Source organism: Blennius ocellaris, assembly GCF_963422515.1.
Source record: "Blennius ocellaris genome assembly, chromosome: 12".
Lineage (NCBI taxonomy): Eukaryota > Metazoa > Chordata > Actinopteri > Blenniiformes > Blenniidae > Blennius > Blennius ocellaris.
Window position 1 is genome coordinate 9597924 of NC_137661.1, and position 26287 is coordinate 9624210.

The following is a 26287-nucleotide window of genomic DNA, read 5'->3' on the forward strand; positions in this document are numbered from 1 at the left end:
CTGGGGACTTTTACAAATGTATTCCAATGTAGTTTTACTGCAAATGGCAAATAAAATGAATCTGAATCTGTCAACTTTGTGATCTATTGCCTAAGATTAATTAAAATTCAACAATGTGGAGACACTCATCAAAACATCTCCAGCCAGGTTAATCAATGTCTCCCCAACCACACAGTATTGAAAAGTATGCAAAAAATAAATTAAAAGTGCTGCTGAAATTCCATGCTATTAAAACAACCCTATAAAAAAATGCCAAAAAACCTCTGAAGAGGAGCTTTTTGGAGTGTAGCTGTCCTGAACATCCCTGCATGAATGTGAGACAATAATACAAGCTGGAAAATCCATCGCTTAATAATACTCTGCTGTCAGAGAGTGAACACTGGGCCAGGTACTGAGAGAACAATCACACTAGGATAAAATCCCCTGGAGATAATCTTCCTGGGTTTTTTTCCAGCACAGAGGGCAGTTTGTGAGTGACCCGTTTCATGACCCCCTGCTTTGAGAACACGACGACTCCACTGACAACAGAAAACCACACTTCTTAAACAATTGCAAACAAATCATGTTATACTCAAGTGTTATACTTTTATGTCTTTTTTTTCTTTGAAATCAAACTGACCTCTTGTGATAAAAGAAAACAGAAAATATGAAATGTCTTTTCTATAAAGAATTAACACTGCTGTAATGTAAGTGGACATACTTTACTTAGCCACACAATTACTACTACATCATTTATATCACTGCTGGTACTGTGATTACACAGCGAATGGTTTAACTGCACCTCACATTTATTTTCTAAATATTAAATATGTATCAAAATGTACATCGTAACAACCAGCGGTCAGTTTACTAAAATATGTTTCTGATTGGCCTACAACAACTTAAATGACAGAAAAACAGACAGACAGTTACAAAGTGTAAAATGGACTTTATCACATTCACATTGCAATAAATCTCAATTTGTTAACTTTATATGATACATGAGGGCAGGGAGTCACATACACACATTCCTTCAGTAAATTTACTGCAATTCAGTGTTCTGTATACACACATAGATACTTGTTTACAACAGCTGGTAAATACTGTTTCAACGCTCTCCAGGAAAGTAAAAGGCTTTAATTTTGTACCCAGTTTAGGGAAATTAAAAAGAAAAAAAATATATCCAAACATGCACACACTCCCACACATCTCAAGACTGCATTTGACCTCAAGTTTGCTCTTAGATGCTACAATACTACTTAAATGTGAACGGGGACCAATATTGTGTACCAAAGTAGAAGAAATATATCAACTTTTAATGCATGGATTTGACTGAACTCGTTTCATATGATCACACTTCGTACAGAATACAGGGATGGCCAATACCTATTAATAAAATATGCAACCCTCTATTTAAGAAGAGGACTGAGGATGTGTAAAAATCTAAAAGTGTCACTTTTTTTTTTTTTTGATCCACCATCAGTTGTCAAATTATTTACCACTTGTGCAGATGAAGGTTTAATGAGCTCACACTGAATGTGCAAATGTAAATATGCCTCTAACAAGTCAAGCACACTACACCGACTGAAGATGAAAATGATTGATGACATTAAATAGCAACAGAAGCAAAGCCTCGTCTACTGCATGGCTGCTGTCTGAGTCATTGTTCAGTAAATATCTGTTATGAGCCTGTGGAGAGATGTACGTTCTTTAATATTCTGAACACACACAATAAACTTTAAAATCTCTCTCGAACATAAAAGTGTGGATTAATTTTTTCCAAGTACTGATTTCCATCCAATATGGACCTAAAAGAAAAAGAAAAACTACAAAAACATCCAAGGCATCAGAAGATTATAGTGAGACACCATGAACAGATGATTCATACCACCCAAATATTTGAGCAATGGTGAAGCTTACATCAGTCTTTATCGACAGTAAAAAAAAAACAACCAAAAAACAAAAAGGAGTGTACAGGACAATAATATTCATTTGTGATTTTGTATTTACACTTTAAAATGAATCTCTGAAGGATGATAAACATATGGGCATCCTGGAAATGGAAATATTAATCTAAACAAGGCTGTCACACTGGCACATTTCCGGCAGCTGAACAATCAAACTCACAAAGCACCGATTGGGTCGAGTGACTCTTCATCAGGATCAAAAAATAAACAATTTCTCAATCATGATAATTTCACCTACAATTCTCTAATACTATTTTGAAAAATAATGTATTCAATGAAAATGTTCCAAGTGGATATTCATTCTTTTGTCACAGACAGACAGACAGACAGACAGACAGACAGACAGACAGACAGACAGACAGACAGACAGACAGACAGACAGACAGACAGACAGACGGAGCAAATACATTTTGAGTGGTTAACCACAGAGGAGCCGACAGATGGGTGTAACCTCGGTATAGTAACAGCAGCATCTCTTCCTCTTTCACTCTCTCCGATGAGAAAGAAGACACTGGAAATGCATCATGTTTTGTACAAAAATTCAGCTAACAACCTCAACATGCACACACACACTCAGACTCACACTCAGCTTGGCGTCCGAGGCAAAAAGGTTGTGGTAAAATAGTGTGAAGCAAATGACATTCTGGATTTTTTATTTTTTTTCCCCCTGCACCGGCAGACAGAGAGGACAGCAGCACTCACTGTCTCTGAGTCTCTCTGCTACACCTCTGCGAGGGTCCCCAATTATCCTCGCACAGCAAATCCCCTGAGCTCGGACGAAAGCTGGGTCTGCTTTGCTGGTGTTGAAGTCTGCCATTCCTCCTCAATCCCCAGGAGGAAGAGGAGGAGGAGGAGGAGGGGCAGCGAGTGGAGAACTTCTGCCTCCTCTTATGGAGGGACTCGATTTCTCAACCTGTATGACGCAACACGTTTTTCATGGTGTGAGCAATGCAGACCTTTGAAAGAGCCTGGCAGAAAACTGTGCTGGATTTCAAAGAGCATGTCCTCGTCACTCCTCTGACACACTTTGTGATTAAGGCTCATTGTTTTTGATTGTTTCCAACAGATATTCATTATAGATATGTGGATGAAGGTCCCTGCTCATACAAAAATGCTTTTTTTTTTTTTTTTTCCAGAGAAGATGGTTCAACAGATTACACACTTGATGGCCACTTTGATGAGAACAGTTGTACAATAGCTTGTAATTCAACTGGAGAAGAAATCTTTAAAAGGCGGCGTTTTTTTTTTAAGACATTGAATTAAGTCTGAAAAATCAACTAATATTAGAAACGTTCCAGAAAAAGTTGGGACTATATTGCAACATGCTGACTGGCATTATGTCTCGAAGAAACTGAACATACAGATCTGACAACGGCAGGACTGCTGCATTAGACTGTGCTGACAGCACAGTTGTACCTCATGAACTGACCACAAAGTGTACACAGTAGTAGATTCCATTCCCAGGAGGAGTTAAAAGCTGTGGCTATGCGTCTGGTGACAGAGAGTACAAAGAAAATGTTTGAAAGAAAATGTAAATGAGCTGCTGATTATGGACCAGAGCTCCTCAGTCTGATGAAAAATTCACATGGTTTGTTGTTTTATCGATGCACATAAAATCCAAAGTAGACGACAATTCACAGATGTGTTACCAACATAATAAGGAGAAATAATGAGCTCTAAATGTGATGCACTGGTTGCAGGAAGTGGGCAGAATGCATCTTGATTACCGTCTCGGTTGTTTGTTTACCGCAGCTGCGTTTTGGAAATCTACCTGTTTAATAAATAGTAGAAAAAAATAAATTTTTTTCCCCTCTTTGAAGCATTTCTTCTCATAGTATCGTGACTCAATTAAGCTTTTATCAACTTTGACGTTCACAGAAAAATGAATGAAAAACTGCTGCACAGTGCTGTGTACAACCAGCAGTCACTGCTTTGAATGACGGCAGTGACTCAGAGAGGAAATGAACGCCAGAGCATCACTCTGCAGAACGGACAGTGAAGTTGAAGCTGCAACGAGTCGCTTTAGAGCCACCTCTCTATTGAGAATGTAGTCTTTCAGGTTTCACAAATGTAAAGAGTGCTCTAATTCCTTCCTGCTCCTTGTTGCTGGTAAAAAGCTCGCGAGGACCTCAGCAGGTCATATGGGCTCCACATCAGGCTCCAGTTATTATGTAATCATCCACAGAAGAACGATGAAGAATGAAGGCTCCATTCAGGCTTTTGGCTTCCAGTTGCAGTCTGTCCTCAATAAAGGCCACTGAACGAACCTCAAAACTGTGTTTCATTTGCTCCCGGAGGTCGTTATGAGCTCTCGCTTGCGAGTCCTGAATGCAGAATCCGTTCAGCATTGCTTGTGTGCATTATCCCAGGCCTGGCGGTTTTCAAAGTGTGTCAACAGTGTGTACACCCCGCCAGAGTTTAACCCGAGCGTGCTGAAGAGGGGCTGAGAATGAGACGTTTGCACGAAACGCCAGTAAAAACCATCCGTTCGGGGCAGAAATCCCAGGGGGGGGCGACGTGTCCGACGGTTACACCAGCAACCGCTGTGTCGTTTCGCCCGGCACAAAAGTTTTAAAAAACGGTTTTCGTGTTATAAAATAGAGCACGTTTCTGTGAACATGTCTCCGAGGATCAGCACTCGGCGTCCACACTGTGCACTGTCACTGCGGCTTGCAGGTGATGGGTGTGCGTGTGCAGCGGGTGGTGGTGTGTGTGCGTGTGTCGGTAGGGGTGAAACTTGTGGCTGAGCAGCGCCGCCGTCTGAGGCGGCGTGTCGAGGTCCATGTCGTCGTCGTGGTTACCGACGTCGACCCCGGCTGAGAGTGGGTCGTTGTTTCCAGGTGGATTCTCGCTGTCCTCCTGTGGACTCATCGTGCTGTAGCCTGGGCACAACAAAAAGCACACGGGGAGAGGAATTACTTATTTGAAAGTTGATTCTCAATCTCTGCGCTGATACAGCATCACTGGATCTTTTCTCAAACGCCATCTATACCGCGTTATAAAACCTTTTAGAAAAAGAAGTGGCAAAACGTTTGAGGTATCCCAAATTCCACAGATTATACTTTCATGTCAGAATTGAAAACGGAGACATACAGCATACATTTCCATACATTTGTTTTTAAACAATCATTTGTTTATTACACATAATAAATATTGTCAAAGTACAGACGTTACTCGGTTTGCTCCCAGTTGTGTAAGCTGACGTCCTCAAACATTTCTATTCTCCTGGGACAGGGATCACCCCTCTGCTGTACCGGTCTTGCTTAAAATGCACTTGCGTATAATTGTGCTATTAGGCATTCAATAAACTATATCAGAACTTACGTCAAACACAAACTAAATGTAACCGACGAACTTGATTTGGAAAAGTAAAGGGTGAAAAAGACTAGATATTTGGGTTAAAGTGCAGGTTTCAAAAATACAGATTTGTCAAAAAAAAAAACAACCCATAAATATAAAAAGTTAACTGAAGTGAGAGAACGAATTCCTTCACGGATAGAACTGTAGCAGTTTCAATTTGAAAAGCCTGATATTAGGGTTACAGTGTATAACAGGTTAAAAGCCTTTCCTGGTCAATTCTGCTACATAATAAACAAAACAAATATCAGAGGGAAGATTTGACAGTGACTCTACATGTGGGCCAGTTTGGTGTTATTGCGGTGTATTGATTGCACAAAGATGGGAAGATTCCATGAAAGCAACAAATGATGCCTTGGCGTCATCGACATTCGGCACAAAGACATTCCAGTGAATTCATGGTCACATGCTCACAATGTTTCTCAGAGCAGAACAAGCTATTTGCTCGCACTCTGACAACTAAACATGTCCTTTAGGCATTTCTATTTGTTGCATCTTGGGGGGGGGATGCATGCATATTTATGTCTTTTCTCCTACACATCTTGCACATACGTTTCGCCTGAGGCGTGAGAGACACAAGCCAATAAGGCTGCAAGAATAACTGGTAACTGGAGCAGTACTGCTGGTCATATGGAAAAAGGATTACTAATAAGTACACGCATGGTAATACTTCATGGAACGAAACCATAATAAATATTACACATCAACACATCACAATGACAAGATCTTCCCCGCGCGTCATAATAAATGATGCCGGGTGTTTTGTTTATTCTGACGTGCTTTCATTGTTTTTATACCGATTAAGTTTTCCGCAGGTAATTTCCATTAAAACGTTATGGGATTACTCCATTTGCTTAATTTCTAGCCTAAATGTAATATTTTATGTAAACCCTTCATATGCAGAGTGGGTTTCACCACCGTTAAGCTCATAAAATGCATCGCAAACACACAGAGTGATAAGAACATTTTTACGATCGATTGCGCAATCTCTTCATTTTCAGTTTTATTACCTTTCTTTTCAGCTTTGGAAATGACACCAGCAACATGCTGCACAGTGGAACATCAATCTGTTATTACTGTTTGAGCGAATAACCCTGTAGGCCCGAGTGTCTGCGCGATTATATTTATAGAAAAATCACTGTCATGTTGGATGATGAAGCATTTGATGCCTTCAGAGATACTGAACCAAGCGCGGCGTGTTTGTGCTTCTGTGGCATGCAAGCTTCAGGTGTTTGGATGCAAGTACGCTCATAATTGTGTGGCTGTTTTAAATGTATGCCCAACCTTTGTGATGCTACAGTCAAACATGTAAAGCGGTCATGTTGACTCTTGATCCTCGAGGTGCTGTGCAAGTTTGACATTGGTCCATCTCAACACATTCAAACGCAATAAGCCGTTTGCTTTATGCAGACATTTTTCATACAAAACCCCTTAACTGAGCTACAATGGCGGGTCTTATGCTTGATGGTGATATATGCTAACATCAGCAAGCAAACATAGTTGCAATAAAAATGCTAAGACGAGAATCTGCTAGGACATCCTAAATGTATAATCCTGTGGAGAAGTCATGCAACATGACACAGTGATTAATCAACACTGAATGCAAGTCACAACCATAACGAATGAAACTTCTGTTTCCCACAAATTTGATCAGAACTCCTAAAATTCCGATACTGCGGCCTTAACTTCAGACCAGGTTTGATGTTGAACCTTCCGACGCAACACTCCCCTCGATAGATTATCTGCCTTGTATTGGGGTTTCATTGGATTTCAATAAGATAAATAAAGGGCCTTTCGAGTAAAAAGTCAAATCTGGGTTTGGTTCAGATGGATTTGTTTAAAAGTATCACTGCACAGAGCTACTGGCACGCAAAATTATAATGTTTGTATCTTTTTTGTATCTATACAAAGTATGGCAGTCTGAACACAAAAAAAAAAACTAATGTAAAGAATTCATTCGTTATTCCTTCTGTCAATTTTAGTCCCGTCCTGTTCAAAAATGAGGAAATAAATACAACTTTGTCTGACCTGCCCTGGTTATGTGTCTAAAAAAAAATCTCTCAACGGTGTCAAACTGAAAAGTTCCAACACCTTTCGTCCCTTGATCCTCCAGAAACCAACTAAGCTTTGATACCAACAGAGAAAAAAACTCCCCAAAAACATGAGAAGCAGAGGAAAGAGCAGGGAGTGACAAGCAGAGTAAAGGAGAGGACAGAGTGGCAGAGAGCGAGAGAGCGAGAGCGAGAGAGAGAGAGAGAGAGAGAGAGAGAGGGGAAGATGGGGATTAAGTAAAACAGAGGGATGGAGACTTCAAAGAAGTTCTCCACATGGAAGGTGCCAACCTCTGCAGAGTTTATCCCCGTTTCCCCCAAAGCTAAAGCCAGAGCTCCAGGTGAATCTGCTGCTAACTGCATGCTGTTGACAGCTTTCAGCTGCACCAGGTGAGGATATCAAATCCATCTAAATGTCAAGCGCTGTAGGGAGACTGGCGGAACGACCAGGCAGACACACTCCATATGCCTTATTGGGACTTTTAAATGTCTTTTAACAGCTTGAAGCAACACAAGCTAAAATCCATTAAACAGATCCGGGCTAAGCAGTCGTGTTATGTGAAATAGTGACTGATGCAATTGTCCACATTTAAAGGGAAAGTTGTACCAAATGCTGCGTCACAATAAGTGTGACACATACCTTCTCATATGGGCTTTTGAATGCACAATGATTTGTTATGTGATTTTTGCCATTCTGCAACAAGTGTCTTTTCCTTTTATGCGTCTTTTCAAATAACATTAAACTGGGGGAGATTTTCACAAAACCTGTGTAAAAAAATTCATGTTTTGCTATTGGTGAAAGGACCTGTGAAGGCGGCAGCGGAGTTAAGCTCAGATGCACGTCTCCTCCTGCAAAGTGGTGCAGCATTGCCTCACGGAAACATTCAAGGTCTTCCTTCAAAGTGACATTGTCTGAATGCTAAGAGATTTTATTCTCAGAATTGTATTTACTTTTCATTATTCATATATTCAGTTTTTCTCAGTTTTCTAGTATTCCACTTAGTTTATCCAGGCTATAGGTGCCCCTTTCAAAACATTTTGGAGATGCGTCAAATTCAAAATGAGCAAATATTCTCCACTGAAGTGGAAAAATGTCTTATTTTCTCCTTCCACTTGCGAATCACTGCATCCTGTTTGGATTAAGGGTTCATTCAACAAAATTTCGGGGGAAATCTGGGTTGTAGACAGCTCATGAAGCCAGAATACACATCATCAAATTTACAGTTCCTTTGTCAAACATGTTCTTAGGTCTTTTGGGTCTAAAATTAATTTCCTTCTTCGAAGACGAAAATAGCTTCAGCTTTGGGTGTGCGTCTTCCCCTGCATCCAGCTAATAACCATCTTTTCCCCCTCTCGAGTTATCAGTTTTACTGCAGATAGTAGATTCAAGTAGAAACATTAGCCCTGAAGTAGTAGAGTCCATGGATTACGTTTGGAGAGTACGTGTATGTATGCAGCATCCATATCATATAATTTATCACAGCCTGAATGAGTGATGATGCCAAACAACACACAGCATATGTCTGCGTCACACTGAGCACAGGTAATGCTTGGAATGGTTTTATAATACCTTTCAGTTATACAAGTGAGTGACGAGCATTGAAGGGGAACCTTTGACTGCCTGGAAAGGAGCAACTGCTCTGAAGCACCGACTCAATAATGAATTTGTTTTAAACCCTGATGGAACAACACCCCCTCTCTCCATTATTTCAAACTGATCTCGCTTCCCAACCAGGTCCTCTTGTCCTTGTTTTTCTCCTCTTTCATCATTTTTGCATCTCTCCATCTCCCCACTTGTCCTCTTTTTTTCGGTTTTACAGAAACTCCCATTACGCAATATGTGAGTTTCCTGTTCATTTATCTGTACCATTTATCAAGCCCTTTTGAATCACTGTTATTCTCTCGCTTTAATTATTTTCAACGGAAATGAGAGGAAGAGGGAGAGAATGAGTGAGGCAGATGTCCTTCACGAACAAAATTATCTGACATTTCTTTTACAAAACACCCTTCGAAAAACTAGAAGCAGTTTCAAATTATCTATTTGATATGTTCATTGTAAAATGTGTATTTTTTTGGTCAAATATATCAATGAAGGTAAAGTACAAATAAAAATAGAAACACTGAAGATTAACACATTTTACAAAAAAAAAACATTACGTGAACAAAGTTTAGTCTGATTCTTTTTATCATATAACTCTCCACTTCTAATCACCATTCTTGCTCTCTGTGGCATCATCATCATCACCATCATCATCATCATCACCACTTACACAACAAGAAGGGAAACTCACAGCCAGGAGGTGGCATGATGCCATATGGAGGTGATAACAACTCGTGTGGGTGAAACTGTCCATCCACATTGAGTGGCAGACACACAAACATTAATGATGAATAAATTATAAGAACGAAAAAAAAAAAAAAACAAGATTCAGAGCTGGACTATAGTGATTTAAAAAAAAAAAAAAAGTGAAGCAAAAACACTGCCAAAATATGCATTATCAGCTGATTAAAATCATTAACTTATATCAGAAGGGAATCATTTTAAACAAAATGACTGTTATTTGGGATGTATGTTTCAAACCAAGAAGAAAATAGCGCTGTGCCTGTCTTTGATCCTGGTGAATTCTATAGATCAACATATACATGAGCGCAGCCTGCTCAATTCAAATACGATTGGATTTAATGCATCACGGCTCTTTCTGCTTAATTTTTTCTGACACACCATTGTTGTTTTTTTCTCGTGTACCAGCTTTCCTCACCTGGGTGGATGTCAGAAAACTTTAGGAGGAGCAAAGAAGTAAACTACGCCAGGGTGCAGCACAGTCTCATCTGCTTACATTTGTTGGAAGAAGAAAGTTTGTAGCTTTTCATCTGTTGCTCAAATGCTTTTATTATACTTGTTTCAGGTTATATTGCATTCTGTGGTTTTGTAACGGTCGGCTCTCTGAGCAGGTCTCCATTGCAAACCAGATCCTCCTGGTAAAATAACAGTTGGGTGGAAATTGGAAATATAAATCTAACTGTGAAAGAAATGAATTTTTTTTGTATATTTATATCCAAAAACTCCCCCTAAAGTTGTACAAAAACATTAAAAAAAAGATTGTAATGTGGAGAACACATTTCTTTTGTGTCGTTTCTCTTGGGACGGATTAAGTGATTTCTACCAGGTGGGAAATGTAATCCCTTCAGCATGTTCTGGCTCTGCCAGAGGGTCTCCTCCCAGACAGTAACATTAACAAAGCTTACTTGATTATACCCTCAACCCCTCACTTTAGGGATATATGTATTTCCTCTCCCCGGTGAAGCAGACAACCTTCCCATTCCCTCTGGAGCAATCTAAATAGAAGAAGAGTCCTGACACGTCAGCCAAGACTTTGGTTACAATGGTCCAGCTGTTCGACATACAGTTTGGGATGAGACATGGTCATATTTGCGTCAATATTCAAAGTGTAGAGTTGTAACTGTACTCATGCGGTTTATGCATGAGGCCGGGCTTTGCTTGAAAGGATGTTCAACTTGTGCTGTTAACACTTAATTCATGTTTTACATGGAGGCCCAGTTTTTCAACCTGTGAATGGTACATTTTCCACAACTCATTCCTTTAAATATTCCTTAACTACCAACTCCCTTTAGCACTACGGTGATTATGGCGAGACAAGAAATATCTTGACTTCACTTGTATGCAATTAAATGTGGTTTGATCCGTTTTCAACTTTTAGAAAATCTTTTAAAAAGATTTTAGGACATGTAACATAATCACTTTTATGGCAACATTACGAGCATTTCAGAGGCGGATGACTTCTGTACTCCGTGACAAAACACAACTATTATAACATATCATAATGCATGTGCACTTCATTATAGATTGTGCTGACATGAATGGGCGCTCTTACCGTGGTCACTCTCTGTCCCCGATCGGCCCCAGTACCTCCGTCTCCGTTCAGGAGTGTGAGTGTGTCGTTCGATCACCGCCGCTATAAACCTCGTATTACTGACTGAAAGTGAATAAATACAGCACACAGGTCAAGACAGAGACATTGTGTCTGTACTGCAGTAAAATATTTGAATACCTTGCAGTCCATAAGTATTTCACGGTATGTGTTGAACACTTACTGATTCCTCTGTCCTCATGACTGTCTTCATCCCTCTCATCTCTTTCATTATCCAGGTTAGACATTCGCACTGACATTTCTGGAGCACCATAGAAGTATAGAAGAATAACAGGTAAAGCTTTAGTAAGATGCCAACATGGGATAGTAGGTATTGTGTGATTATGTAATGTGAGGTTCCAGTCTGTGTACTACAGATAGCTCATGATTGAGTTGAATGTTACGAGTTATGAAATGGAAAGCTGGCTAATCTGTACACTGGTCAGCCATAACATTATGCCAACCTGCCTAATATGCCGGAACCCCTTTGCTGCCAAAACAGCATTGACCCGCTGATGCACTCCATAAGACCGCCACTCGGAGGTCGGTGGTACACGTCAATGTAACAACCACAAACATGGGAAGACCGAACACTGTCCAGATGGACATTGTCCAGCATGCCGTTGCCAGCTTTCTATCGTGCCTCTGAGAAGCTCAGTGTTCCCCCGGGGAAACGGCCGACATGCACACAGCAATTCACCTGATATAAAAAAATTATTATGGGATTCATCAAGCCAGACCACCTTTACCTTTATGCTCATTTATGGTAATTTTAGCAGTGGGAAGGTGTTGAGCATGGGCACCATGACATGCCTGCAATTATACAATCCTACACGTAAAAAAACCAAAACTGTATTGTGACTCCTTCCTACCAGAACCAGCATCAACTTCTACAGTGATTTGAGCTACAGCAGCTCATATGTCGGATTGGACTACGCAGGTGCATTAATGAGCTTTGGTCGCCTACGATCCTGTCACTCGTTCGCCACTTTCGCCATCCTTTTGAAGAAGCTCTGACTCATTCGTCTCGTCAAACTCATTCAAATCCTTAGACTGGAATGTTTAACTGTATCCGACACAATGGTCAGGACAGAATGTTAACTGTTTATTAAATACATCACAGACACACACACATACACTAACAGGTGGCACAATAAAGCGATATGCAGTGGTTTTCCCTTCATCTGTCAGTAGTCATATTGTTATGGCTGATCAGAATAAATGAAGGAACATATGAGTATTTAACATTTCTGTAGAAGGGGCCTTATAAATGCTGTTCTACTAACTGGAATTCAATGTATTTTATAACCTCGTCTTTGACTGTATGTGTCTCTCTTTTGTGGACTAAAAATAATAGTTTACGAGCCAGCTGCTCGGGCCAATGCGTTGTGTTATGTCGCCACACTTCAGTTGTTCCTGGCTGTTTACCCAACTACCAGACGTGGACTGAAGTCTTTAAACAAGGTTGTAATCTTATTTGATGTTTTTGTCAATATGGCCGAGTGATTACACAAAACATTCAGCAGCAGCTGATGTGCTGATGCTCTTTAGCGCCGATACATTTCATCACAGTGATTTGTGATCATGCTGCTTTTAAAATGTGTCTCTTTAGGTGGTGGTTTTATACAGTATATGCAGCGTGTGGATGAAGAAACAAGCATGGTGCTGCTGGATTTTTTTTTTAGTGCAAACAGTAGTGTGCAACCGGAAGGGTGAAGAATCGACTTCCTTGAAGAGGAAACTTCGTTTTGTTTGTTGTGTAATTTGCAGGAATTTTAACTTCACGGTTTCATGGGACAGTGGAGAAAAAAATGAGATAGGAAACTTTGGTCTTACCCTGTGCAGCGAGAGGTGACATATGCTGGTGCGAGCGCCTGTGGATCTGATGCCTGTATGCATACACGGCCAGCACCAACACCATGATGCATCCCATGATGCCGCCAGCAACTGGGCCCACAGGAGCGCTCTTGATCATGTTCAAAGATGCCACCTCTTCATCTGCAGAAGAAAGCGAGATGAAGGGGGAAAAAAATGAAGAGATAGCAGGCAGGAGGTTGTTTCAAGAAGTCACGGAGGATTTCGGATGGCTCAAGAAGAGACAATACAACAAGCCGGAATCAAACAGCTCGAGCTCAGATCCTCACTCCTGCTGCGAAGCTGCGACATTTTCTATTTCGCTTCTATTCGCTCATCAGTGTGAAATGCCATGGAAAAGAAATATTCAACTGCGGCCTGGCGGACAATTTTGCTCTTGAGAAAACTGAGAATCAATTTGAAAAAGATATCTCAGTAACGAAAAAGTTTCAGGGGAAAAGTATGGGAAAGATCATTGTCAGTGAGCCGCATACATAAATATTTGAAGAAGCATGAAACTTTTTGTATACATACAAGTATGTGGGCAACTGGTCATTAGGGGCAGGTGGGGCTCAGCCCCACCTGGTGTCAACAGAAAGGACTGCATGCAACATATGTTATTAATTCTTTAAGATTATCTACGATATTTTCTTGTCTGTGAATGAAACTAATTTGTGTGTGAGGATTCTACTCCCTGGTTATTGGTCTCCTCTTGCTACTTCAGGTTGTGTTTTTGTCTCGATCTACCCCGATGGTTGCATGAATAGGGCTCGCCGGTCTCTCGCAGTGCAGTGTGTATTACACATCACCGGATTTTTACGTCAAGTGGGTCTCGCAGCCCGAAGCCCCACTAACAACATCATTTGGAAGCTCAGAGCTGATTGGCTGGAGCCAGTTGAGGCACTGCTGCTTGATAGCAACGGAGCGACTTGTCACAAATGGCGGCTTATGAGCAACTGGAGCCAACAGTGATGAGTCAAATGAGTGAAGTCAATTCTTTACTTGTGTATAAGTATGAAACTCTTACTTTGGAGGGGAAACTGGAGGTAACTGGTGGTAATCTGAGTGGCGTGGTGACAAAAACCTTGTAAAAATGTTGTATGTACATTAAATGGCCTATGAAGCATCAACTCACTGGGAGTGTGGTGGTAGTAATCCTGCATAGGCAACAGTAGATCCTGGTTCAATTCCTGACATAGATAGAAAACCTTTTATTTATTCTTTTTGTCTTCAGTGCTCAACCATTTGATGGGATTAGTGCCTATATGGTTGTCATAGTGTTGTGGCTAAAAAGTTGTGCACCCACTTTATTTTGGCATTCAGTCATGCTGAACTCTGCTGTCATTAGACCTGAAATAAAATCTTGCCCCACCAAATGTTTACATTTATAAACAGTACCCAAGTCTACTCTATTATACAAGTATAAGAAGGGATGTCAAATGAAGGTGAAACCAACCTGAAGCAATCAAATGCAAACCTCACAAGTTGCTACAGCAAGAGAGTGAACAGAACAAGATCTGTCATTTCTTTGAGTTTTATATCTCACCTAACAGACCCAGGCCATCAGCATAGGGACTCTTGGCACCAACAATGCCCCCAAAACACTCCTTCTGTAGGGCACAGTAAGGCTTATCGAGGTGAGTCTTCCCGTCGCTGTCCACCATGCACCACTCGCAGTCCAGCACACCAAAGCAGTCACTGTATCATGGTGCAGAACACAACAATCAAAAAATGACATTCTGGAAGACTAATCATTGTGGTACAGGTTACTGAGATTGTGTAATTAATTGTCATTAGCAGTAGCCGCTTCTTTAAGTAGTGAAGTTACTTTAAGAGCCATTGCAAATATATAATGTAACTTATTACTCGAGAGAGTAACATATTGCTTTTATCTCTTTCACTAATCAACAAGCACAAACCTGTGCTGTTGTTGTTGTTGTTGTGGACCTTCAATGGAAATATCAACATCTGTCAGTCCATTTACTAATAAACTCATTTGGTTCGCTTCGGATAATAAAGGTAGTTCACACAGTTCACAAGGCAGAGATGGAGAGAGAGAAGCTCTACACTGGACTACAACTTTTTTTTTAAATGTAAGACAAGTTGAACAACAAGTAGAGAGCATGGAGCTCACCAAAACTAATTTCAGAGTAGTTACAGGTCAAATGTGGTGGCATCATGGCAATGTTCACACACTAATATACTGATATTATTTTTTTGCAATGTCTCAAAAGTAGATGCAATTCAAAAAACATACTGGAAATTAAAGGTTTTTAAATTTGAGGGCATTATATTTTAAGAAAACTGAGCTGAAGTTTTGTTATTTTTGTTAAAACAAAGACATATGTGGTTTGTATGAACGTTTCATTGGATTTTGGTCTACTTTGAAAAAACAAATCAACTCTGGTCACATACACTTACACTTTTTAACCACTTGGTGGCGGCAGGCTACTGAAATATATGGCTATCGGTGTCATGAATGGGCCTCAAACTTTACCCTAAATAGACTTTGTATCCCATAGCAGCAGCAGCAGATTGTTCATGTCTCTAAAGATAGTGTGAGCACATACATCTCATATGTTTGCTTTAGTCATCACATGTGTGTTGATGTGATGTGTCGTGAAGCTGCACCGTTTGGTGTACCTGCTGGTGTATCTCTGGCTACAGCGGGTGTTGATGCACTGGGGGAGGGTGTCGTGCAGGCTGGGATCAATAACATTCAAACTGACTGGTTCCTGATGCACCTCACAGCTGGGGTTCCTGCACAAACAAGCAACCACAAAACACACAAGGAGAAAATATAGAAGGCTGCCAGCACATATTTGTGGTCAAGACATAAAAAGCAACATCCAACAGATAACCTATACTGTAATCCCAGCATTAAATATGATTACAGTGAACAAAAGCAAATAAAGTACACCCGACATGAAATGTTGAAAAAGATTCAAACGGAAAGCACGGGCACAAAACTTTGCTTCGGCATGTCAACGCATGTAAAGCAGCTCTACGAAGACAAACACCAATGTTTCCTGACACGAAACACTGAGAGAAGAAAAAAGTGACAGTGGAGAAATGATAATTGCACGTCTTCCAAAAATAAAGGAGGAATTGGCATTTGAAGCATTGACATGCTGTCAAAGGCTGCTGATGGTTGTTGAAAGGAGGTGGGTGAAACAAGAAGGACGTGAAAACACTGCGAGTGACAGGAGGGATGCAGAACATCTACAGCGTTTAAGGGAGGAAAGTCGGGGAGAAATTGAGGTAGAAATAAAAGAAACGCCCCCAAACGGAGGATGCAGAGGCACAAGGCCTAAAACAGTGTTGACACAACTCCAACACGGATGATGACGGGAACGTGAAAGGAACGTTCAAGCTTAGAAATCAATTAGACCTCATACTTAAGTAAAGAGACTCATCAAGTATGATGACTAAAATTCCATAACAGTGAGAGCAAATGATAATCTTGATGATCTTTGTTTCCTGTTGCACTTTATCTTTTCAAAATTCAAAGCTGCAATATACAACAGCATATTGTAAGCATGTTAAATTTGCACATAACAGCACATGGAAGTAACATTTATCTCTATAATACATGAGCAACTTCACCATACTGACAGTCAATGCAATATAGGAGAAATAATCAAGACACTAAGTTTGAAATTAGGGGGGGTAGCATTTTGGGGACGAAAGTAAGAAGCCCTCTTACTATTAGCACACTTATTGCTTCAGTTTCATGATTTCCTACAATGTATGTCTGCCCTCACATTTTTCATCTTGCAATATTCAAGTGCATCCCGATTCAAGGGCAACTACATTTGTCTAAATGCTAGAATTTTTCTGAGCAAACACTCTGAATGTCAGTGGTCCTTGTGAAATTTAACATTAGCATCGCATATAAAATTGCTTTTTTTCTTCAACTTGAATTTTTTTTTTTGTTGACAGTGGAAGCAGACGGGCTTCATATTTGTGAGACCATGACGATAATCACCTGTACATAGTAGCTTGTGGAGGGGTAGGGTTACACTCTCCATGCCTCATTTCAAGTGGAAAAAGATTGTTATCTGCCCCTGTTATCCAGTTCAACGTTTGAATTGGAAATAGCAAAGAGATATGCCCTCTGAAACCTGTGAAGGGCCACCGATATCATAGTGTGTTTGCTGTGTGACCCCAGTTTGAGGTTACTGCCTGCAGTCAGCAACGGAGCCTTTCTGTCTCTACATTCATCAACATTTTGTATAGGGGGGATAAATCAACATACACAGAAATATACTTTTCCCTCCTGACTACATTTTTACTGAATTCAGTAATAAAGCTGGGGACAAGGTGAAAATCTCAGACTTTGACATTTATAGACATAGAAGATGTACTGACCTGTTCTCAGCATTGGTGAGGTTGCCTGTACACTCATTTACCTCCAGAGGGCACTCACATGGACACTCGCACTCATTCTGCTCCATTCTGAACAAAAAACAGTTAAAGGAGGTGCTGGTGAGAACAATTATTGTAGTATTTTGCATACAAGTCAGACATAATAGATGGTCAAACACTGCTTGACTTATCACTGAACCTCTACAGATGCATTTCTACAAGTTAAATAGAATAATGTCATTCACAATTCAGAATAAATATTACATATTAACTCTAGTGCTGCATCAAACAAGCAAATTTTACACTTGAACTACGTACATAGTTCACACAACTAAACTTATTCTACAATTGTATTTTTAACAGGAGTAAGTTCATAATGAAGAGAAACAACGTGTAGCATATGCACACACATGCAATTACATGCCATGAGAAATGTTTCATGTAGTTAAAGACCTGTGACAGTTGAGACAGAGCCGGTCCACCGTGCTGCAGGCACAGAAAGCCAGCGAGTCGCACGTCTCATTGACAATCCCAGCAAAGGCGTTGGTGCCTGGGATTCTGGTGAGGCGGTACTTGGAACAATGGCTGCCGTGCACCAGGTTGGTGAGGTCCCCCTTCAAGAGAGGAAGGCAAATTCATATAATGTCAAATTGCAACTCCATGTATCACCACCAGGAAGCAGTGTTGCGCTGCAGCTTAATTTAATTATTCATCACCTGCTTCTGAAGGCCCTGAGGAATGTATCTGTGCCTGTTTATTATTGTATCATTTCACTGTATGACATGGATATAATTCCCAGAAAATATTAATGTGACTTACCACTATGCTGGTGTTGAACTTGTAGAATCGCTGCACGGTGCGGTCGCTGAAGCTGTTGCACAGGTTTTTCTTGACAAAGTTGGGATGATTCAAAATGTCATTGGCCACCAGTGGTTCCTTTCATCCATAAAACCCCACAAAAAACAAAAGAGGAGATATGTCAATGGAATATGTGAAAGCTCTTTGTCCAAGTTAAACAATCCTTATATAATCATTTGGATATCTTTACCGTTTCTTTTTGGGTTTTTTTTACCTTGTGTGTTATGTGCTGTTGCTCTGCAGGAGCGTGGCCTTTAGGATCAATCAGAGTGGGGTGAGCAACGAGATACCCTCGGTCCTCCATTATGAAGCACCTGCAATGTAATGAAATTAATATTTGTATGCAAGAACCACTGACATGAGAAAACACGATGATTTCGAACATTTACGTAAAACTTTCGCTCGGCAGACCACAATTTTTTTTAACCCCCCAGGAGTTCATTCAGCTTCGTCCGATCTATCTGCATAACACAGCTTCATTTTATGTCCCACCACTCCCTTTTAACAAATACTGTTCCCCAGCTCTGTCTTGGCTAATCCTGTTTTATATGGCCCCTGAACACCAACAGAGAGAGCATGAAGGAAATGGAGGGAAAAATGGGGAGAAAGACAAGAGACGATATGGGATTGGTAGAGAAGGGGGTGGAAGGAAAAAAAAAAAGGATGACGGGGGGAAAAAATGGAAACATTTAAAAGCTTGAGAAAGTATGTGGGACTGAGGCAGCAGCAACAACACATCTCCAGCAGGAATGTTATGATAATCAGCTTATGCCTTCTTCCTTTCCTCTTTCTTCTCAGTCCCCGAGCAGGTTTAATTTTTATTCAGCAAACACATTTTAAAATATATAAAAAGTCATCCAGCTTATTAAAAAAAAAAAAAAAAATTCGAGGAGGTGTAATAACACAATACCAAAAAATTGCAGAATATATGTGCAGGAAGAATTTACCTGATCTTATTGCCTTTGTCCTGGTTGCAAATGGGCAGCAGGTCTAGTAGGACCTTATAGAAATAGCGAAGAGTAAAGTCTATTCCCATCACTGCCACAGCGTAACCAGGAGCCATCTGAGAGCTACAGATAGAGGAAAAAAACAATCACAAATCAGGAAAATGTCGACAACTAAGGCACATTGCTTACGAAACATGTGGCTGTTTCTCTGCAAACCATTAATAGAAAGTCAGTATCTTCAAATAAACATAAAAAAAAACAAAAAAAGAAAGCGATAGCGAAAGATACACCACACACATTCACTGGCAGCTTGCATCTGTGTCTAGTGCAAACTGTATTTTATGCTCAGTGAGCCTTTGCACAACAGCACGCTAATCCTGACTTATCACACACACTGACGCAAAGTGTTTGTACATGCACTGAACACGAGCATGGACCACTGTAAACAGCTCTTTCAGTGGGGCGTTGAGCGGCACCGTGTCCATCGCGGCCAGTTGACTTTTAGGCTTGTATAGAGCTGCAAACAGATACGACTACAGATATGCTCTGCAAAGTAGAACAGATACGACCATGGCATTTGAGATGTCTATCGAAAAGGCAGAGTATAGTACTTAAAATGACAGTAGGTTCTCCATCGTGGTACTGATATACAGTGGTTGGAAAATTGCTTGGTTGCTTCAGGGCACCTTGGAGGAGCAGATATTGGAAGATCCTTGTGGCTCATTCAGACAATGTGATTGAGAGATATTGTGTCATTAAGTAAACATCCCTGAATGAAGCGTGGTCAGTGGTGCCCACCAGTTTAGTTCAAATCGTTTCCTCTATTCAGAGATGGTGCCAGCTGGCTGAGAGCTTATAGCTGCCCAAAATCACGTCTTGGCTCAAAGCGATCCAGTTGAAAATGACTCAATGGGAAGAGCTGATCATTTTCATGCCAAGGTGTAAAGATTCATTCAGATTGGTCAACCATTAGTTACTGTAAAGCAGTAAAATTGATGGAAGACGGATTTGGATTTTGCTATTCTGCAGGAAATCTTAATGGCATTCAACTAATAGAACCCCACTTTATGTCTGGGTGCTCGCTAAAGCTAACAAGGCTGCAGGATTTTTTTTAATGTATTGCTTATGTCTACACAACTGATTTAAATAATAATACATTCACAATAGTGGGACAAACGTGAGGGCTCAGTAACCTTTGACCACGTCATTATGTTCCATCGTGCCACATAACAAGGGACTCACTCTTGTTTTCTTGGGATATTAGAAGAAGAGGAAGAAGAAACTTTATTTATATAGCACCTTTCACAGATAAAATCACAAGGTGCTCCACAGAGGCATAAAAATAATAAAATAGTATATTACGTGAACATTGGTGGCAGACTCTAATCTATGAAGAGCTCTCTTTGTGGTCTTTGCAGGGTTCCTGATATATTACCCTCAGAAGAATGAAGGGAAAATCTGAAGACATAATGCCTCTATCATAGGCATCTCAGAAATGAAAGTTTGTCCAGAGCTCTCACCTGGAGGCGTGGATGGTGTGGCTTATGGTGACGACATAACCTGCACCTCCCACATCCAGGTACGGTCCAGTGAAGGTGATGAGGCCGGGGTTAGCCACAGCATGCTGGTACCTACAAGTGAACCAAACATATGTTCTTACACATGGATTCAACAGTTTGGATGTAACACTCCTCTTGTTTTTGTGGAGATTATTCAGCTCCACTTCACAGATTGCAGATTATGTCTTCCCCCCCATCATAACTGAAACTGAACCACTTCATAAACCCCTAATTTATAATGTTTGACGGTCACGTGTTTGACCACAACATGATCTAACTTCAGCTGTGCAAGTCGAGGCAAACACTCGTCAGATGACTTTAACACAACATCTGATTTAGCATCAACATATTTTCACAAATAAAAAGAAATCTAATTTCAGATCGGAAAAACAGGGAGTCTTCAGCTTAATATAAATACACTCAGTTTTATTGACCCTGTGCATATTTAATTAAAAACACAAATATATGGAACTTTCTATAGTCAGCAAATTATACTTCATGAATAATACTGGGGGGGTGTAATTGGACTAAAGCACAGAGACCCTCTTTCTCTACAGGTCAACACCCAACACTATCATAGATTTCCTTTTGCTGCCCTAAAACCCACATGTACACACACGCCCGCACTACTCTCTCCCTCTCTTCACTGCCCTCCTAACTAAGCCTCACCATTGTCTGCGGGTCGGGTCAAAGGCTTTGTCCATGAGTGATCCTGGGTAAATCCGGAGCACCCCACTGGGCGTTGCTATGTAACGGCGCACAATGTAGCAGTTGAGGCTACTCATTTCCATTAGTCTCATCCACTCATCCGTGACGTGACTGGTCGCCATAACCTCGTTCCTGACAGAGGACTGCAGAAGATAGAGGATGAGGGGATGGAACAAGAGCATGAGAGAGAAGTGGGAATGCGAGGATGGGTAAATGGAAAGAAAAGTAAAAAAAAAAAAAAAAGAGAGACAGTAAAATTTCAAGCTTACATTGTCTTAAATAAAAGTAGGACATTTGAAACATGTAGATATGGACTTGTTGTCACCCACAACTGAAACCACGTTTCTGTTTGTAATTGAAACTACAATGTGTCATCAAGAAAGCGCAACCAGTAAAGCTCAAGAACACAGCGATCTGACATAAATTCACCTTGATAAAGACCCAAACCATTCCACAAACATTTTTCAGTCAGGCTTCAGAGTTTGAAAAGGGTGATGAGGTCACAAGAGGGGGTCTTTAAGACTAGCCTGGGAATCAGCACTGGAACTACGGCTTGGAGTTCAAACTCTGACTCCCCCCAGGACAAGAATGCACACAGAATGCCAAAACCCATGCTGGGATCTGTCGTCTTCTTAAAGATCCAGAACATTATTGAAGTTTTTTGAGCTTTAGTTACAATGCCAACCAACTGACACACTGGTTAAGATGTTGCAAAATGTGAACTTGAAACTTACGAGAATCTATTCAAGCCTTTGCAACACATCAGCTGTATTTGAAAGTGTTGCTGATTTTGCGATTATTTTCAGGGAGTGCAAGAGTGATCATAGGTCTGTCAAGTAAACTTTCACGCTGCGTGTGTGCCGCCTGAACCAGCGACCGGGCAGTGATATGAATGTAACAACACTTTGATGGAACTGCCTGTAGTCAGCAACAGAGCATTTCCGTCACGGCGTTCGTCAACATTTTTTATGGGTGTATAATTTAGCATGTACATAGAAACACACTTTAGTCTGTGTGCGTGTCTACTCGGCGCTTGTGTACCTTGAGGCCTGGATTGGCTATGAGCCTGGTGTTGTCACTTAGGTAGGCAGTGTAGTGCTCCACCATTCGCTTTGTTTCTGGCTGACTGAGGTGTTCATACGGGGAAGAGAAACTACCAGCTGCCAACATCACTGTGGGAGACTCTGGGAACAAAAACAAAACGCAAAAATAAGAAAAAAAGGAGACAGTCAGTGTTGCAAATCAATGTTTTTGCTGTGTAGGCTATGAAAATACAAAGTTTGTCGACTGCAATTGATCACATATTAGCTCTCCTCACCAACAGTGGCGAGTTGTTTGAAGTGCAGACAGGAGGTGGGCTGGCCCAGCAGGTCTAGACGGTGGTACAGAAGCTTGGAGCTGGGTGCTGTATTCAGGTTCTTCAGTTGCTTCACCGGGATCTCCGGCTGCACGTACACAATGCACAGGATGAATGACGTGTCCTGGACCTGGCAGACAAAGCAGGGACAGAAGAGCACATCGCTTATGTTTCGCACAAAAGGATATCAAAAAAGATGTATTAGACAATTTCAAACAAATCCCAAAACAGTCTGCAACCCAAATCTGCCAAGCACTGTGAGACAAGTGACTCTTCAATTGTTATCCTGAATATATAATGTAATGATGAGAAAGAATCGGCAGCGTGGTTTTTAATAAAACCTTGTTTTAACTGATGACTATTTTCAGCCTCGTGGTAACTTAAATTAATTTTGTGTTTTTAGGAAGGTTTGTTCTCCATAAAACCTTCTGTGAGGGCAACACTATCATAAAACAGCTGCGTTCGATTTAAAGTGATAATGTGGCGATTAATAAACGACAGTAGCATTAAAACGGTGTTTATATATTTGACAGACTCCAATCTGACATGATCCAGAATAGTAACCAGTGAGACAGCCTGTCCCTACTGACTCATGTTTTTTTTTTTTTTAGTTTATTGTCAACTATCACAGCCAGTGTTTTATGGGCCACGGGCGAAGATAAATGTGTCCGTTTTAACACCTGCTTTCAACACACTGTTTCTAAATGAATCCCACAGGGCTGGCCTGCTGCAGAAACCCTGACACTTTGTAGTTAAATCATGCAAGCTGTCAAACATACAGCCAGACAGCTTCCTTGACAACCCAGGAGCTTCTCATAACTGAAACGCGTCTCTAGTTTTACAGTGGTTACAAATGCAAAAATTTATAATAATAATAATAAAAAAAAATATCTAAAGAGCCTTTAGGGCATCATTTGTCCAATAAAATGACAGAATAATGTGGGAAACAACAGATTGTCATCAACAGTTGTTTTTGCAGTTTGAACCACACGTTTTTTCTGGCTGCCAAGAGCTCATTTGTAAGGAAATGGAGAAAGCTGCCAAAGCCACAACAGAGGTGCATGTTTGAATCTTCATGCCGTCTGAAAAAAAGCAAAATGTCAGAGGCTTTAAAAAAGGTTGAAGCAAAATTCCCAAATTGAGTGTGATATTTTTGCTCCTGCCAAAAAAATAAATAAATCTAAATGTCAGAATAGTAAAAAAAACTCGGTATGATGTTATCATGATGTTATTGTTGTCCTGTTGCCAATTGCTCAATTATTCTAATGAGCATTTCATTGCCTCTAGATCTCTGTTCGACCAATCACCACCCTGAAAAGCCTCGCCTTCCGCTCACCTGACCAATGCGTTTATTCTTAATGCTCAGTCTTTCATTTTGTCCCTTTGTCTCTGGGTGAAGTTTGTAGAGCTCTCCTCCCACTGAACACCAAAAGACCTGCAGGTCCAGATCATCTGGAATCTTTAGTTTTTTAACTTGCTGTTAATTTTATTGCTCAACCTTTAACAAGCATTCTTAACCCCACTTCCACTCAAAATGTCATTCCAAAAGCCTTGAAATCTGCCCGTGTCCTGCCACTGTTAAAAGGAGGGAACTCTACTTCACTTAACAATTACAACCCTATTTCCAACTTGTCTGATTTGTCGAAGGTTCTCCCTGGTAATCAATTGAAGGACTTCCTGAAGGCTAAGATCATTCTCTCCCCGTACCACTCTGGTTTCAGAAAACAAACATTGTATCATAACGGCATTGTTAAATGTTGTGAATTACATAATTAAAGCAGTGGACTTTAAGAAATGTGCTGTGTGCGGTTTGAAAATTACCTTTCTGAGAGAACTCGATGTTAATGTTAATGTAATACTGTCTCTACTGTACGAAATGTCACATCAGGTGTCCCCCAAAGTTCTGTCCTGGGTCCACTTTTATTGAATATTTATGTTCACAACCTGGCTGGCAAACATTCCACACATGCAACTTAATTTTTTGCTGACAATACTGTCATTTACTGCAGTGGAGCTACCTTTGCTCAATCTCTTGAGAGTTGCCAGGCTGTCTTTGTCACTGGACAACTCCGCGTATTTAATTTAAAAATTGCGTTGAATGCCTCGACAACTAAAATTATGTTGTTTTCTAACTCGATGAAGAGAATGTATTCTATTTCCATCATTAAAACCGTGCAGGACTTTCAGATTGAACTAGTGGCACAATTCAAGTATTTAGATAATCTAAATGAAGAAACTTTCAGACTTTGTGTTGAAATCCTAGTAAATAAAGTGAAGCTCAAGCTAGTTTCTATTTTAGAACCAAGTCATGTTTTTTCTATGCTGCAAAAAGCAAAAAAGAAAAAAGAAAAGTGGTAGAGGCAACGTTCCTTTCTTTGCTTGACTATGGTGATGCGCTGTATATGCATGCCCCTGTCCAATGCTTGCATTACCAGGACACTGTGTACCATTGGATCTTCGAGGTTAGTCACAGGCTGCAAAGCTCCGACTCACCATTGCATTTTACATTGCCAGAGTTCAGTGGCCCTCCCTGACCATGCACAAACGCTCACACGGGTGCAATTTTACTTATAAATCCATCCTTGCGCTGCTCCTCTCTTATCTTTGTGGCCATGTTTTACTCAAAAACAGCAATTATTTTCTGCGCTCAAATAACATCCTTTTATTGACTGTCCCCAAGGTTCACACTGAACTTGGCAAACAAGCTTTAATGTTCTCTGCCCCTGGAGCAGGAATAACTTGCAGGCTGAACTGCAGCTACAAGAACCGATACCGATAAAGAGTTTTAAAAATGTGGTGGATGGTATGGAGGCAGGTTCTATCGGTGTGTAACGGCTTTCCTTCCTCGACAATCTATGATGTGTAGGTCTTCCTGTGCGAAAGTATTCCTGTATATTTTATAATGTATGTGTTTCATGTGTGTTTTATAGTACTTTAATGTTTGTCACTGCCGACTCTGCCAGAACTTTCTTTAAAACGAGATCTTGCATTCCCAATGGGATGGATGGATGGATGGATGGATGGATGAATGAATGAATGAATGAATGGACATAGTCATCCTTGTGGTAATCATCAAAATCATACAATGAACAACAGAAATCCTGTGACCTCTACAGGCACCTCTAAACAGTGTTGTTCATATGCATGCTTCAGCCTGCATTTTGGTTAGAGATCTAGCATTAATTAAATAATACTGCCGCTATATCTAATTACCTGTCACTAAATTTTAAAACATCATTATACAAATAGTGTAATGTGGCTGGTGTTGGGAAGCACTGTGTTACTGCAGAGACTTCTGAAGAAATGGATCGGTATCACATTTTAGTGGTTTATCACAAATGTGAAACACTATC

The 26287-nt window shown here is 40.5% G+C and overlaps 1 protein-coding gene across 1 annotated transcript in view; it reads right to left on the reverse strand.

Moving 5' to 3' along the window:
• Positions 1–929: 929 nt before the first annotated feature.
• cachd1 (cache domain containing 1) overlaps positions 930–26287 on the reverse strand; it is an 83225-nt gene continuing 57867 nt past the window's right edge. The window contains exons 13-27 of the mRNA XM_080506563.1: positions 22896–23064; positions 22619–22761; positions 21539–21720; positions 20831–20941; positions 19311–19433; positions 18578–18677; positions 18325–18441; positions 17959–18119; positions 17509–17595; positions 15781–15897; positions 14684–14835; positions 13120–13281; positions 11468–11545; positions 11248–11349; positions 930–4828 (exon numbers count right to left, since the gene is read on the reverse strand). Of these exons, the coding sequence (XP_080362689.1) occupies positions 4578–4828; positions 11248–11349; positions 11468–11545; positions 13120–13281; positions 14684–14835; positions 15781–15897; positions 17509–17595; positions 17959–18119; positions 18325–18441; positions 18578–18677; positions 19311–19433; positions 20831–20941; positions 21539–21720; positions 22619–22761; positions 22896–23064 (2055 nt within the window). The 3' untranslated portion in view covers positions 930–4577. The remainder of the gene's footprint in view (positions 4829–11247; positions 11350–11467; positions 11546–13119; positions 13282–14683; positions 14836–15780; positions 15898–17508; positions 17596–17958; positions 18120–18324; positions 18442–18577; positions 18678–19310; positions 19434–20830; positions 20942–21538; positions 21721–22618; positions 22762–22895; positions 23065–26287) is intronic.